Below are 13,902 nucleotides of genomic sequence, written 5' to 3'. Positions count from 1 at the left end.
TATGTAATCACTATTGACACAGAGGCTGTGAATGACCGGGAGCTGATAAAACTCAGTGCAGTTTGCTGATTAACACCAGGACCTCCTGCTGACGTCAGTAGCATACCGGAAAGTCCAAAGTATGAGCTGAATAGTAATATTAATAGTTTAGTCAATCATTCTGGCTCTGTTTGTTATTTAGGCTGTTCCTGTAGGCCAAAGGTTTATCTAAAACTGAAAAAAGTCATCTTCCTTAAGTTTCCTTTTGAAAATGAGAAAAGAGAGAATTAACACACACTCAAAATTTGACAGCACTTCCTTTTTATGATTCCCTTTTATTATTTGTTTCAATGCTATGTTACTGTTATGTACATTTAATTAAAACACTTGATGACAGACACTTCCATCTGAGGTGGTTTGGTCACTTCTTGTACATTTAATATAATAATCTAAAGATGTTTATGTCAGTAAAATGTTCACTGTTATCACACTGCAAAAAAGGTGTCTAAAAACAAGATAAAAACACTAAATCTGAGGGAAATGATCTTGCTGCATGGACAGATAGTTTCACTTGACAAGATTTCTTAAATTAAGATTGTTAAAAAGCATGTTGAATGCTTGAAATAAGAAATTAACTCTTAAAACAAGATAAATTAAAGCTGCAAGCAGCGATGAACTGGCCTGAGCAGAGTTGTTTGTTTTTTCAGTTTTTCTTTTTGCTAGCATGCTAAGAAACAAAGGAATGAGCTCTGACTATGTAGACGATAAAACTTTTTTTTTTTAAAGTGAAAATGAGATCTACAAACACATTGCTTATCGTCATGAACAGAAACCGAACAGAAACCCTCTGGAGTCCATCTATTTATTGAAAATACACATTTTTTTATTACAGTAATAACTTTATTTATATATGATATGTAGACAAGCTGAGAAAGTGCAATTATAGGAGCTTTCAATGTGCCATTTATGTTTCTAGACTATTTTTAAAATATGAATTTTCTTTCTACAATGAAAATTATTACTATTTTTAATTTACGTGCAAATAAACTGTTTTGTAGTTTTTTTGTTTTTTTTTCTGCTGTTTCTGTTTGTATAAATGGTAAAAAAAAAAAAAAGGTACATTTTCAAAGACACCTTTGTCTTTTGTTTGTATTTTTGGTCCCTGGCAACTTTATACTTTGTTAATTAAATTAAAATAAAATGAAAAATCAGACTGATAGCCAAGTTTGTGTGGAGAAAAAGGAGCCATGCATGTGATGTAAGGACAGACTTGTTGACAAATTTGAACCAAAATCTCCTGGACTTCAGAGGTTTAAAGCTTCATTTGTCAAATTGTGGCCACCTAAGAGCAGAAAAACAAACTGACAAATCCATTCCCCAAAGCTCTTCACAAAGTTTCTAATCAAAGTCTACAAGTCAGTATAGGCAGGAGGTTCAGGTGGGTGGATGTGTCCAACAAACATGAGAATTTCACCTTGGAAACTGTAATTAAAGTTACATAACAAACTTATTTTAACCCAAACTACGATCTTTTCCTCCACATGTTAAACACATGTTTAAAATTGCCACCGTACCAACCCGTCTTGGTCTTCATGATGGATGAATACATGATGAATGCCACAATTCAAATTGTGTTGGTCTTACAATAAAGTTGTTCTATAAACTAGAACAACTTTATTACTATATATCCAGCAACAAGTATTGCTGGAGTCCTGACAATATTGAAGTCTTCTCATCATCACTGTTTCATGAAATTTGGGGGATCTAATTACCTATGAAGAGTTTACATTCTACAAATACACAAAAATAACACACTGAGTTTTTATTGCTGATTCAGAAAAATTTTTTAGATAAAGAAATAGAAATATAAGCCTTTTTTTTGTCACTGTATAACAATGAAATGAAATTTGGGACTTGATAGAGAAGACTAGTAAAATAAATACAAGAAAATATACCAAAATTCAACATAACACTATATATCATTATATATTAAATATATCATATATCATTACACTACTGTCCATAGATTTTATTAATCTTTTTATAATCTTGATCTGTATTGATATTTTTTATTTTTCATTCAAACTACGTTTTTTTTCCCCCTGTAATTGACACTGCCTATAAAAAGTATTAATCCCTCTTGGATGTTTCACCCTTTTGTTGCTTTTACTTATGAAATCATGGTCAATATAATTTGGCCTTTTTAAGAAGAATTTGCAAAAAAAACATCTTCAATATCAAAGTGAAAACAGATTTTTACAAAATAGTATCAATTAATGAAAAATATATAAGGTAAAATAAAATGCATAATTATTCATCCCCTTTAAAGTAACGGACATAATTCAACAGAATTACAGCTAGTTGATGCAGCAGAGTCACACTTAGTGAAATGGAGATCACCTGAGTGCAGCTGATGTGTGTCAAGCAATTATAGTATTAAAAAAACATTCTGTGAGGTCCATTCTCTGTTTCATCACTATTACTGCTACAATTGCAACATGAAGACAAAAGAACACTCCAAGCAACTCAGAGAAAAGTATAAGTCAGGAGATGGCTACAAAAAATTTAAACTCACTGGACATCCCACAGAGTTCAGTTAAACCATCATTAAGAAATAGAAGCAGTATGGCACTTGTTTAAATCTGCCTAGAGCTGGCCGTCCTCACAATCTGAGTGACCCGACAAGAAGCATGAATACTTTTTATAGGCAGTGTATATTCACACCTTTTGCTTCTTTTTTTTGCTGCTGTGAGAAGTGAATATCCCCATTGTGAGATCAATAAAGTATAATCTAATCTAATCTAATCTAATCTAATTACACATAAAAAGGGCCATACTTTTATACATATATTATACAAGTTTTTTTTTTACATTTTAATATGTAATGTCAGAGCACAGCCAGAATTTTTATTTTAGACTAAAAGCACAAATTATTAATATAGAGAATAATATTATGCCTTACTAATAATATCATATGACAGTTTCCTAATTCTTTACACAGTCTTTTGCATTTTTATTGAGCAACGATATAAAAATATATTCGAATATTAGCCTTATATTGAAATAGATGCACAGTGGGGACTAAAACGTGACTTTAATGTCTTCAGAGCTAATTAGAAATTTGAGAAATGAACTTCAAAGTTAAGGTTAAAAAAAATGGCCTTCCCTCTTGATACCTTGTTGGGTCCTGAAACAATACACACTTCCACCCCAGAGACTTCTTCTGATGTGGAAGAAACAAAAGAAATCTAATGTTGACTTTGGGGCTATAGCTCACCTGAGACGGAGTATCATGCATGTGTAGTAAACCCTGTGTGTGTGTGTGTGTGTGTGTGTGTGTGTGTGTGTGTGTGTGTTTCCTCCCTGCTCATTCATCGCACATGCCATGAGTGCGTATGTGGTCTACGTAACAGCAGCCGAGCCTTAAATAGCGGAGAAGAGAAGGAGGAGATCAGTCCTCAGCACACACACCACCTCCTCACTCTGCTCCTGCTGCATCAACCCGCTTTCGATGGAAAGGATTATTTTATCATTTTGTCGAACAGCCGAAGAGACATAAACTCAAGCCATCGGGCTCTCATCGGACGCCTCAATAATCGGGTTATTTATTAGTTTATTGTCTCAGGGCGACTATCGTCGAAAGCATAAGAGAAAATGTAAGTCTTCATCCTTGTAAGCAACAAAATCAATTGTATATGTGCAGGCTTATGTGACTTTAATTTTGTTTTGTTTGTGTCTCTGCACAATTTTAAGGCGTCAACAGAAAATCTTAAAACTCTTGAAGTCACATCAAGATTTTAACTTCAGTAACTGCTTCTTGAGCCATTGAAGCGTGACATTATTCCCATTTTCAGCCGAAATATCAATATTATTAGGCTACATAAGTATAGGATGAGGTAAAATGAAGTAAAATATTAAATAATTAAAATAAGTTTCGCATATCTGCCTTTGTTTTATGACTTTCATTACAAATAAGTTGAGAATATCGTTGAAAAAAAAGAATTTTTTTTCAAGGGCATGTTGTTTTAGTGTGTCCACAACATGCCAGGATCTGAGACCACCTTGTATATGGTGGTTGGTTTTTTTTGGAGGGGGCGACCCTCCTCCTCACCCACATGGGAGTGTCTCTGGGGTCGTGAGTGTAACAAGCTCCAGCATGACATGGTGGAAATGTGAGAGTTTTGATGTTACTTCACTTTCTAAGTGCATTCCACAAATCCTCCCCGGAAGTGGCACTTGCTATATAAAAAGTGATAGCTTCATCTAGGGCTGGGCGATATATCGAGATAAAAGATATATTTTCAAATGTGATATGGAATTAAACCATATCAGATATATCGATATAGTTCAATTTGGACTGTGATTCTTGCTCCAGGCAAGCTATGGCTTCTATTTAAGATATGTTTTTATTTAAATGTGCACTTTATGGAGCTTTGTTTTTTTAAAAAGGTACTCCTGTTGTTATACAATATTTATGTTCACCTAAATTAACGGTTTCAATAAAACTACTTGACATGTCATATTTGGCTTTGACTTTTTACATTACATTACATTACATTACATATCATTTAGCTGACGCTTTTGTCCAAAGCAACTTACAATAAGTGCATTCAACCTGAACATTTGCTCTCACTTTGAGATAAAAATATCAGGATATATATTATATGTTGATATTCAGCCTAAATATATCGGGATATGACTTTTGGTCCAGGTTGCCCAGCCCTAGATTTATCTGTGTTTTGCTAAGAAAGGAAGGACACAACATGCTGCATGCGATTTGTTTTAGAGCAAAGAGCAAGGTGTTTATGCAAAAGTAGTGTGTCATGGTAAGTTAGCATATATTATGTAAACTTCATCCACTCATATCTATTTATAAAGGACCAGTGTGGCTGCAGATTTTTTTATTCCAACCAAGCAGGAGCACACCTGACTGGACCTTTCATGAATCTCTCTTTTTTGCTTTTCTGGCTGGTTTGTATTCTGGAGATCATGTGTGATCTTTTATGGTGACAGCCTGTCTGTTTGTTTTTTTTGCTTTACTGGATGTGCATTGAACTGCATGCGTTCTTTTAATGTTATTTATTCATATTTCAGCCTATATTTGAATATATGTCATTAATTTTGTTTTCAACCTGTTCATTATTCCAAACCTTTTGTGTCCTTCGTGCCATTGGAACAATTAATATCACCTTTAAAAGTCAGCGTTGTGCCTGTACATGAGTTGCATCATTTTGCCTGTGTCTGAGTGGCATCTTTGATCTTTTGTCTTTACCCAGGATGAACAACAGAGATCGCTGGAGGGTGTACAAGAGGGTGACTGTCATGTTTTTCCTGGCTGTGGTGGCGCTGACTGTTGTCCAGAGGGGGAGCATCAATATGGGGCCTCCCTTGGAACTGGAGAGGCAGGCACGCATGGATGCATCTGAGGGAGTGGAGCCTGGAACAGCTCTAGAAGACAAAGCTTACTGGTACCACGGGATGAAAAGATTCTGGAAGGTTAGCAAAAAGCAGCCGGTGCCTCCAGCTCGAACCACCATGCAGCAGCCCAGGATCACTGAGGACAGGACTCCCAAAACCTGGGATGTAACCAGCTCCAACTGTAGCGCCAACCTAAACCTCTCAAGCCAGGACTGGTTTAAGAGCCTGGAGGACAATTTCAAGCAGTTCATGCTTTATCGACACTGCCGCTACTTTCCAATGCACCTCAACCATGCAGAGAAGTGCACAGGGGACATATACTTGCTCATGGTAATAAAATCTGTAGCCACCCAGCATGACCGAAGAGAGGTCATCCGGAAAACCTGGGGCAAAGAGCAGGTGGTTGACGGCAAGAGGATAAAGACCCTCTTCCTCCTCGGTACACCCTCGAATGTGGTAGAGAGAGCAAACCACCAGAAGCTTGTGGAGTATGAGGACCACATCTACAAGGATATTCTCCAGTGGGACTTCCAGGATAGCTTCTTCAACCTCACACTTAAGGAGACTCACTTCCTCAAGTGGTTCCAGACCTTCTGCCCCAGTGTTCGCTACGTCTTCAAGGGGGACGATGACGTCTTTGTCAGCGTGGAGAACATCTTTGAGTACCTGGAAAGCACCGAAGGTGCAAAGAACCTCTTTGTCGGGGATGTGATATTCAAGGCTAAGCCCATTCGTAATAAGGAGAACAAATACTACATCCCCCTGGCTCTGTATAATAAGACGCACTACCCTCCATACGCTGGTGGAGGGGGTTTTCTGATGGATGGGAGCCTGGTGAGAAGGCTTTATTTGGCGGCAGAAACGTTAGAACTCTACCCCATCGATGATGTCTTCTTGGGCATGTGTCTGGAAGCGCTTCAGGTCACTCCCATAAAACACAACGCCTTTAAGACGTTTGGTTTGGTGAAAAATAAAAACAGTAAGATGAACAGAGAACCTTGTTTCTTTAAGAGCATGATTGTGGTGCATAAGCTGCTACCACCGGAACTGTTGCGAATGTGGAATCTGGTCAAAAGTGACCTAGTCTGCTCGCAGAAAGTGGAGATCCTATAGCTTGATGGAAAACACCGGGTAAGGACAGCACCAACAAGCTGAGCTGTACCTCGGTGGATAACAGTAGGATGCATGAGAGTCCCAGTAAATTTTCCTTTATGTGGAGAATGACCATGGACAATATTTAAAATTGCTGTATCTGTGCAGTAGTGCAATGTTTGGAGGGGTTTCCTCGAGAGTCAAGTAAATTATACAGAGTTTTCAAAGGTTGTATTTATATTGGCATTTTGAAAGACTGGCACTGTCAGCACGCAGATTCAGAGACAACAACCAAAGTTGAGCTGCTGCAAGATAAGGAAGTTAGTTACTCTCAATAATAACAGCCATTTTATTCATTTTCATTTCCACCTTATCACAGCCAGACACACAGGGGGTGTGTCTGGTTTTATACAGTGGCGGTTGTTCACTGGGCACCTACTGGTAATGAGCCTGTCATCAAACAACCAATGATAGCGCACCCATCAATGTGAGTGCCCTTAAAAAAAGAGGTAAAATTTAATTGTGAAGACAAATGCTAAACAAAACCATGTTTATGTATCTGCTGCATATTGTGCTTCCGGATAGGTTAGAGGGAAATAAAGTTTGGTTTAGCGTATTCTTGAAAAACAAAAGGGCAGTGAGCATTTGTTGGTGCCCTGGAGGCTTGGGTTCGAAAATGCCATTGCACATGCTGTGCAGCCTGTAGTGATGCTAGCATTTTGGCTAAGTGTCACACATTGCCTTAACTTGGACCAGTATGGCATGCTGCAGTGGCTTCAAATCAAGTAAGAGAATGAAACAACTCTCTCTACCTCAGCGATTTGGTTTAAATTTCTCTCTAATTTCATAATTGGTCGCCTTTTCTACTGTAAGTGTAACCATGATAGTTAGCTTCATTTGCAGTACATGTTCCTAAAGTAAGATTTTAATCACTTTTTGTGTTATAGAGGTCTTTGCACTTGTTTTTTTGTTTTGTGACTGACTTGACCTGGGCCCTGCACTACAAAGCAGGATTTGTAGTTAGCGAGGTACCTTCAGGGTTAACTCTGGGTTTTTCCGTCCTGGCCAGGGGTTCACTTCACTTCAACACAGATACAAGCACCACTCAATGACTAATCAATTCCTCGTGAAATTATTAATGATATAGATTCTTGTCAGAGTGACTTTGGCTACTTATCCGTGTCAGCTTTTTGAACCGTGTGTATCCAGTGCGACGCATCAGAGCAAAACACTTACAGTCTGGTTTACAACATCTAAGGGACACATTCATTGAATGCAATACAGAAATCAAATTAAAGCCCACTCGTGCCCTATGGGGTAGTGGTATAAGATGAAAAAATACAGTCTGCATACTAGATAATGCTCCCATACATTTAATTACCACAGTGACATTTTGCTCTTTAGCAGAACTTTTCCTGACTTTTTTAGTTCTTCTGTCCAGCACCTTCATCTGGATGACATGCCGTTCTTAACTTTTTGTTGTTTGGTGACATTAAAAGACTTTTGATTTCCTATTCACACAGTCAGCATTTTTGTTGATAGATAGATTTGTTGCAATCGGTCATATACTGAGAACACTTTTGTTAGGTTAAGTTAAGCCAGATATGGAAAAGATACCCTGGCTGTTTTGAACTTGCTTCGTAGTACAGGGTCCTGTACATCTACCACTCCTGCAAACTTTTTTAAAAATTGTCTAATTTTGTTATATGTTTGCTGTCTGTGGATTTGAATGTGCTGATATACTTGACATGGATTTGGTTGGGGGGTTTACAATGACACTGTGAACTAAAACTATTGCTGGTACGAGATATAAGACGTGTTAATTTAAATCCCTGATATGGGGGCAAATGTGGGGTTCCTGTATTTAATTTAAAGCGTCAGATGAACAAAATAATGGGATGTTCCATGAGTATAAAATTGAATGTTGTGGGTATAGTGGGTGATGATTATGTAAATATATGTAAAAAAAATGAAAATGTGGATTGAATGTCCTTTGTAAATAAACATCTTGACAATATGAGAATCTGTCCTGGATTGGCTGTCTTTGTGTTCGGCCTTATCGGCACTGAACATCGCTGTGAAAATCCACATCAGGTCATCCAACAATAGTGTCCCGTGTTCACATGTGGGTATCAGTTACTAAATGGTAAACATATGTGCTCAAACAGCCTTGAAAGTAATATTGGTGCACACAAAACAATATGTAAAGTGTACATTTTAAACAATGTTCAGCAACTTAACCCATGAGTATGTTCTGTTTTCTCTGTCCGCCTGTGAAAAGATAACAATGAGCTGTCACTTACATAATCCATACACTAATTCATACGCTGTTGCATTATAACGTTGACAGAACATTATTTATGGTACAAAGTCAAAAGACATATGATACAACTTCTTCCAATAATCGTATTATTTGATATGGGGAATCATTATCACGTGTACTTTGTATTCAGACAGCAAACTGTACATGCTTCCAACTCGGTGTGACATTTCACACTGTTTATATTGAGCATCCCCGTCAAATATTGTGTGTCTTTTCACTGAGTGGAATGACTGAGACTGATACCGCCTGTGAACAGTGAAGATATTGTTAAGAACTGTTCCAAAAAACACAAAGAGGGGCATCTTAAAACAACAAGAAAATTCCTTCCTGTTGTTCTTCACAATCTCTTCCAGAACAAAGACAAGAAAGCCATACAGAACCAGGATCTTCTCTATATATTGTGTTTCATGAGGGGTACACTTGCCAACAAAGAATCCCAACTCCTAAAGATTTGTCTATGTGATAAACACGATTTACAATGGATATGGAGTCAATCCTGAGCTGAATTATCTTCATTATTGTACTTTCATCAGTGTAGTTTGTTCACTATGACCACAGTGTATCTATTGTTTTACCGATGAGGATTACGTTTCGATTGAAGTCTAACATTGCAGAGACTGTTGAACAAAACAGAACGAAAGGGGAAGAAGCAATAGTGTATTTGAGTTGTTTTATTAGCAGCTCTCATTCTGAGACCGGGTAGGTTCCTGTGGGTTCAGTGGCGACATATGGGTGCGGTTAACATTCACTTTCATTTTTAAATTGTATTGCACGTCGTGGCAGTGTGAGAAACATTTCTTTTCTCAGAGAAAGAGCATCCTTCTAGGATATTCTGCAATACCAAGGTCAGTAAACAGTGAGTGTATATGTACACTACAGGCCAAAAGTTTGGAAGCAAGATCAAATTTGTAAAAAAAAAAAAATCATAGTTTCATTGCTATACTTTGCAACAAAATAACCATGATTATTATATAAAGAGTCACTTATTAGAACACATTTTGACTATAATTATCAGGTCTTTGGGTTTTTATTGCTTAGACTTTCCTCTTGTTTCTTTACTCAGCTGCTTCAATTTGAGCCATTTCTGTGGTAGTTTGTCAGACATATGAACACATTTGAGATTTATTGGGATTTTTGTGTCCAAACTCTCAAAAGCCAAAGAGCTAAAGTGAATAATGCAAACTGTGATTTGTTTTTTTACTTTTGCACTGAAGTTGTGACTCTTCCAAATCTTCTCAACCCTAAAACTAAGCCCTTCTTTTCTTTTGGTAACATTTATTCACCAATGGTCTGGTAACATCAATGTATACCTAAAGGTAAATTGAGGAAAATGGTTCAATTCAATAAAGGTAAAGTATGATCGTGCAGTAAACACAAAATAATTACTTCTCCTGTTATTTAAATGAATACCATAATCATATGAAAACATTGTTTTTCTAAATTCATGACATATATCATTGTTCAGAAAAAAACAGCAGAATTTTCAAGCAAAAATTATTATTATTTTTTTTATTATTGAATTAAATTCTCATTCATTCGGAATAACGGGCAGGTTTTTGTCTTTTATGAAAACAATTCTGAAATAATGACTCTTTCCTTAACATTGTGAGTGTCTGTGTGTATGTGTTTGTGTGTGTGTGTGTGTGTGTGTGTGTGTGTGTGTGTGTGTGTGAGAGAGAGAGAGAGAGAGAGAGAGAGATAGAGAGAGAGAGAGAGAGAGAGCTTGATTGAAACAAAAGATGATTCATGTCTCAACTGCTTCCTCAAAGCTCTATCGGGAAAAACGTAAGCAGAGACGACCCGTAAACTAACAGCCAAAAGATGTGCCAGTAACAGGAATTAAAGGAGACACTATTGTTGCACCACTGTTATGTAACAGGTGAATTCTACATTTTCCCAGAATAAAAAACACTGGCTTTGTGGCTGGAACAACTGACTTATCAGCCACCAGCCAAAATTGACTGTCATCTAGTGTAAATGTCCCACTCTAGTGATGATGTTTGACTGTATGCGTGCCCACACCCAGCTCTCCAAGCTGCCTGCACACCAGGACCTGCATATTTGTTGACACTAATTGGAGGAAGCTTTTGATGTCACAACGGTCAGTGGGGTCATCTGGAAGGGGCTGCCAGCTTTCACACTAGCCCTCTATTTTCTTCAAAGGCCATGGAGCACCATCGTTGGCATGGCTTAAGATGGGAATGTTGTTGCTTGGACTAAAATTAAAAAGAGCATACCTCCACTTACAGGCTGCTGACTGTAGCCTCTCTATCAGCTCAGGCATCAAAAATAATGTTTGTGTTTCACGTCATCAAATGTGACTTTACATACAATTGTACACTGCAAAAAAGGGGTGTCTGAAAACAAGATAAAAATACTAAATCTGAGGGAAATGATCTTGCTGCATGGACAAATCATTTCACTTGACAAGATTTCTTAAATTAAGTTTGTTAAATCTAGAAATAAGCATATTGACAGTTAAACTGCCCACTGCTCCTTGCATGGTGTGTTCACTTGTGTGTAAAAAAAGATGGGTTAAATGCAGAGGTTGAATTTCCCCATTGTAGGATTAATAAAGTAATTAATGTTAATGTTAATCTTAAACTTTTAAAACCATATATATTATGTAACACTGCTAAGTCTAAAGTTTTTTTTATCTTGGTAAGAAACAAATAATTCACAGTGCACTCTGCTCGGATCAGTTCATCGCTGCTTGCAGCTTTAATTTATCTTGTTTTAAGAGTTAATTTCTTATTAAAAGCGTACAACATGCTTATTTCTAGATTTAATAATCTTAATATAAGAAATCTTGTCAAGTGAAATTATCTGTCCATGCAGCAAGATCATTTCCCTCAGATTTAGTGTTTTTATCTTGTTTTTAGACACACCTTTTTTGCAGTGTATCTATAGTGCAGCGTATGGATTAAACAAATATTAAATTATTCAAGGTGCCACCAAGTGTAGTTTTATTAAACAAGGTTCAGGAACAAAGGCCATGCCTCAAACACATCCCACTTCCGCACAAGCTGGCTACTTAATCACACCTGATTCTCTGCTCTCATTCCCCCCGCCTCTCCATTCTCTCTCTCTGTTTGATTACAGCAAGAGACGGCTCCCCGACTCAAATTCTCGACTCCCCTGCTTCCCTACTGTCCCCCCGCCTTCAGTTGACACCAAATCGTCGCCGCTTTCTACCAGCCATCCGTCTGTGAAGCCAATGTCTCCCACATCCCTTCACCTCATCTTCCCCTCCACCCTCATCCCTTTATCTCCCCTCTTAAATCACTTCGGCTTTCCATATGCATTCAACTTTTCTGAACTCAAATCTTTGCTGGCATAGTCTTTGTTAGTGAAATGACAAATATTGCTCTCTGGGTGATAGGACATTTTTTTCTTCATGCAAGCATGATGAATATTGTGCTCGCCTGAAAAACTTGGATAAAGGAAGTAAATAATCACCATAACCATCAATGGAGAATGGTGCATGAGCAGGGCTAAGCAGATACTGAGATCATTCATTACAAAAATTAACAACAGGTTGTATCCAGTACACAATATAATGCTGGAAAACAGACCGATTACGTTCTGCTGCTGTTAACCCTTTATAGGGCACTCCTGGAAATTGAAAATGTCAACCCTGAAGTGTTATTGGAGGATATTACAAGACTTTTTGCAAAATGTTTTATTTTTATATTGCAAATCGTGGTCAATTGAGTCATTATTATTATTATATTTATTATAGTCTCTTTCCCACAGCAACCCTAAATAGACAATAACACATCATTTGCATCCATCACCACTTTTTATTATCTTTTTAGACTACTTATTATTATACATATGTGTAATGTCTGAATGTCTTTTTTAAAGCACCTTATATATGAGAAGCACACATACATTTAGTTGTATACTTTTTTAATACAATGACAATAAAGGAAAGCTTGAATCTTGTGTGATTTACTGATTGGTCAGGTGCCACAGTGTCACTATCTGTGATGTAGAAATCCATGTGGTTCTATGAGCTCGAGAAGCGAGGAGACCTGTTATAGATGTCTGCTCAAGTTACCAAATATGGTTCTTTGCCTGATAAAGGGTTAAAGAAACATTTAACATTAAAGGAACTACAGTTTTTCACTTTTTTGCCAAATGTTGGATAAGAAGATCCATACTACTGTCTGCTTGCTTAATATGAAGCTGTTGCAATGTGAGATGCAGGGAAACATAGTGAGACTTGCGGAGGACAAAAAAACATCACAATAGCCAGGAGTTATGCTGAAAAATAACTCAGACTTTTATATTCAGTCTCAAAAAAATAGAACAATACAAAAATAAATATAAATAAACTGGTCACAGCCCACAGTTCAGATGCAGCTCTCCCATTATCACCCTCTGCCTCTGTCATGTCATTCATATATGTAGTATGAGAGCCCGCCTTTCCAGTTACATTACATTACATGTCATTTAGCAGACGCTTTTGTCCAAAGCGACTTACAATAAGTGCATTCAACCTGATGGTACTAGACATAGACCATAGGAATCGAGTAAGTACATAACTTTAAGAGCTAACTGTCATTGCTAAGGAGTGCTATATGTTAAAGAAGAAAAGAAGAGAAAAGAAAAAGAACTTTTTTTTTTTTTTTAAATATATATATCTGTTAGGTGACCATGACTTAACCGAGGTATTGTTGGAAGAGATAGGTCTTCAGCCTGCGGCGGAAGATGTACAGGCTGTCTGGGGTCCTGATGTCGGTGGGGAGCTCGTTCCACCATTTGGGAGCCAAGACAGAGAAAAGTCTGGAAGTGGTTTTGAGGCGAGTTGACCCACGCAAGGTGGCAACAGCTGGCGACTCCCACCTTGCGTGGGTCAACTCGCCTCAAATTTGGCTGATGCAGAGCGGAGAGGACGGGCAGGGGTGTAGAGTTTGACAAGGTCCTGGATGTAAGTAGGACCTGAACCGTTAGCAGCAGAGTACGCCAGAGCTAGAGTCTTGAAGCGTGTCCATGCAGCCACTGGTAGCCAGTGGAGGGAGCGGAGGAGGGGTGTTGTGTGTGTGAAAATTTGGGAAGATTGAAGACCAATCGAGCAGCTGCAT

At 37.7% G+C, this 13,902-nt stretch overlaps 1 protein-coding gene across 1 annotated transcript; it reads left to right on the top strand.

Moving 5' to 3' along the window:
* Nucleotides 1-3,453: 3,453 nt before the first annotated feature.
* On the top strand, nucleotides 3,454-8,498 carry b3gnt7 (UDP-GlcNAc:betaGal beta-1,3-N-acetylglucosaminyltransferase 7). The gene is made up of 2 exons (XM_059341274.1): nucleotides 3,454-3,635; nucleotides 5,256-8,498. Coding segments are annotated over exons 1-2 (1,257 nt in total). The 5' UTR covers nucleotides 3,454-3,633; the 3' UTR covers nucleotides 6,511-8,498.
* Nucleotides 8,499-13,902: the final 5,404 nt, after the last annotated feature.

The sequence above is a fragment of the Centropristis striata genome, chromosome 9 (assembly GCF_030273125.1).
Source record: "Centropristis striata isolate RG_2023a ecotype Rhode Island chromosome 9, C.striata_1.0, whole genome shotgun sequence".
Classification (NCBI taxonomy): domain Eukaryota; kingdom Metazoa; phylum Chordata; class Actinopteri; order Perciformes; family Serranidae; genus Centropristis; species Centropristis striata.
This window is presented reverse-complemented; position numbering and strand designations above follow the sequence as displayed.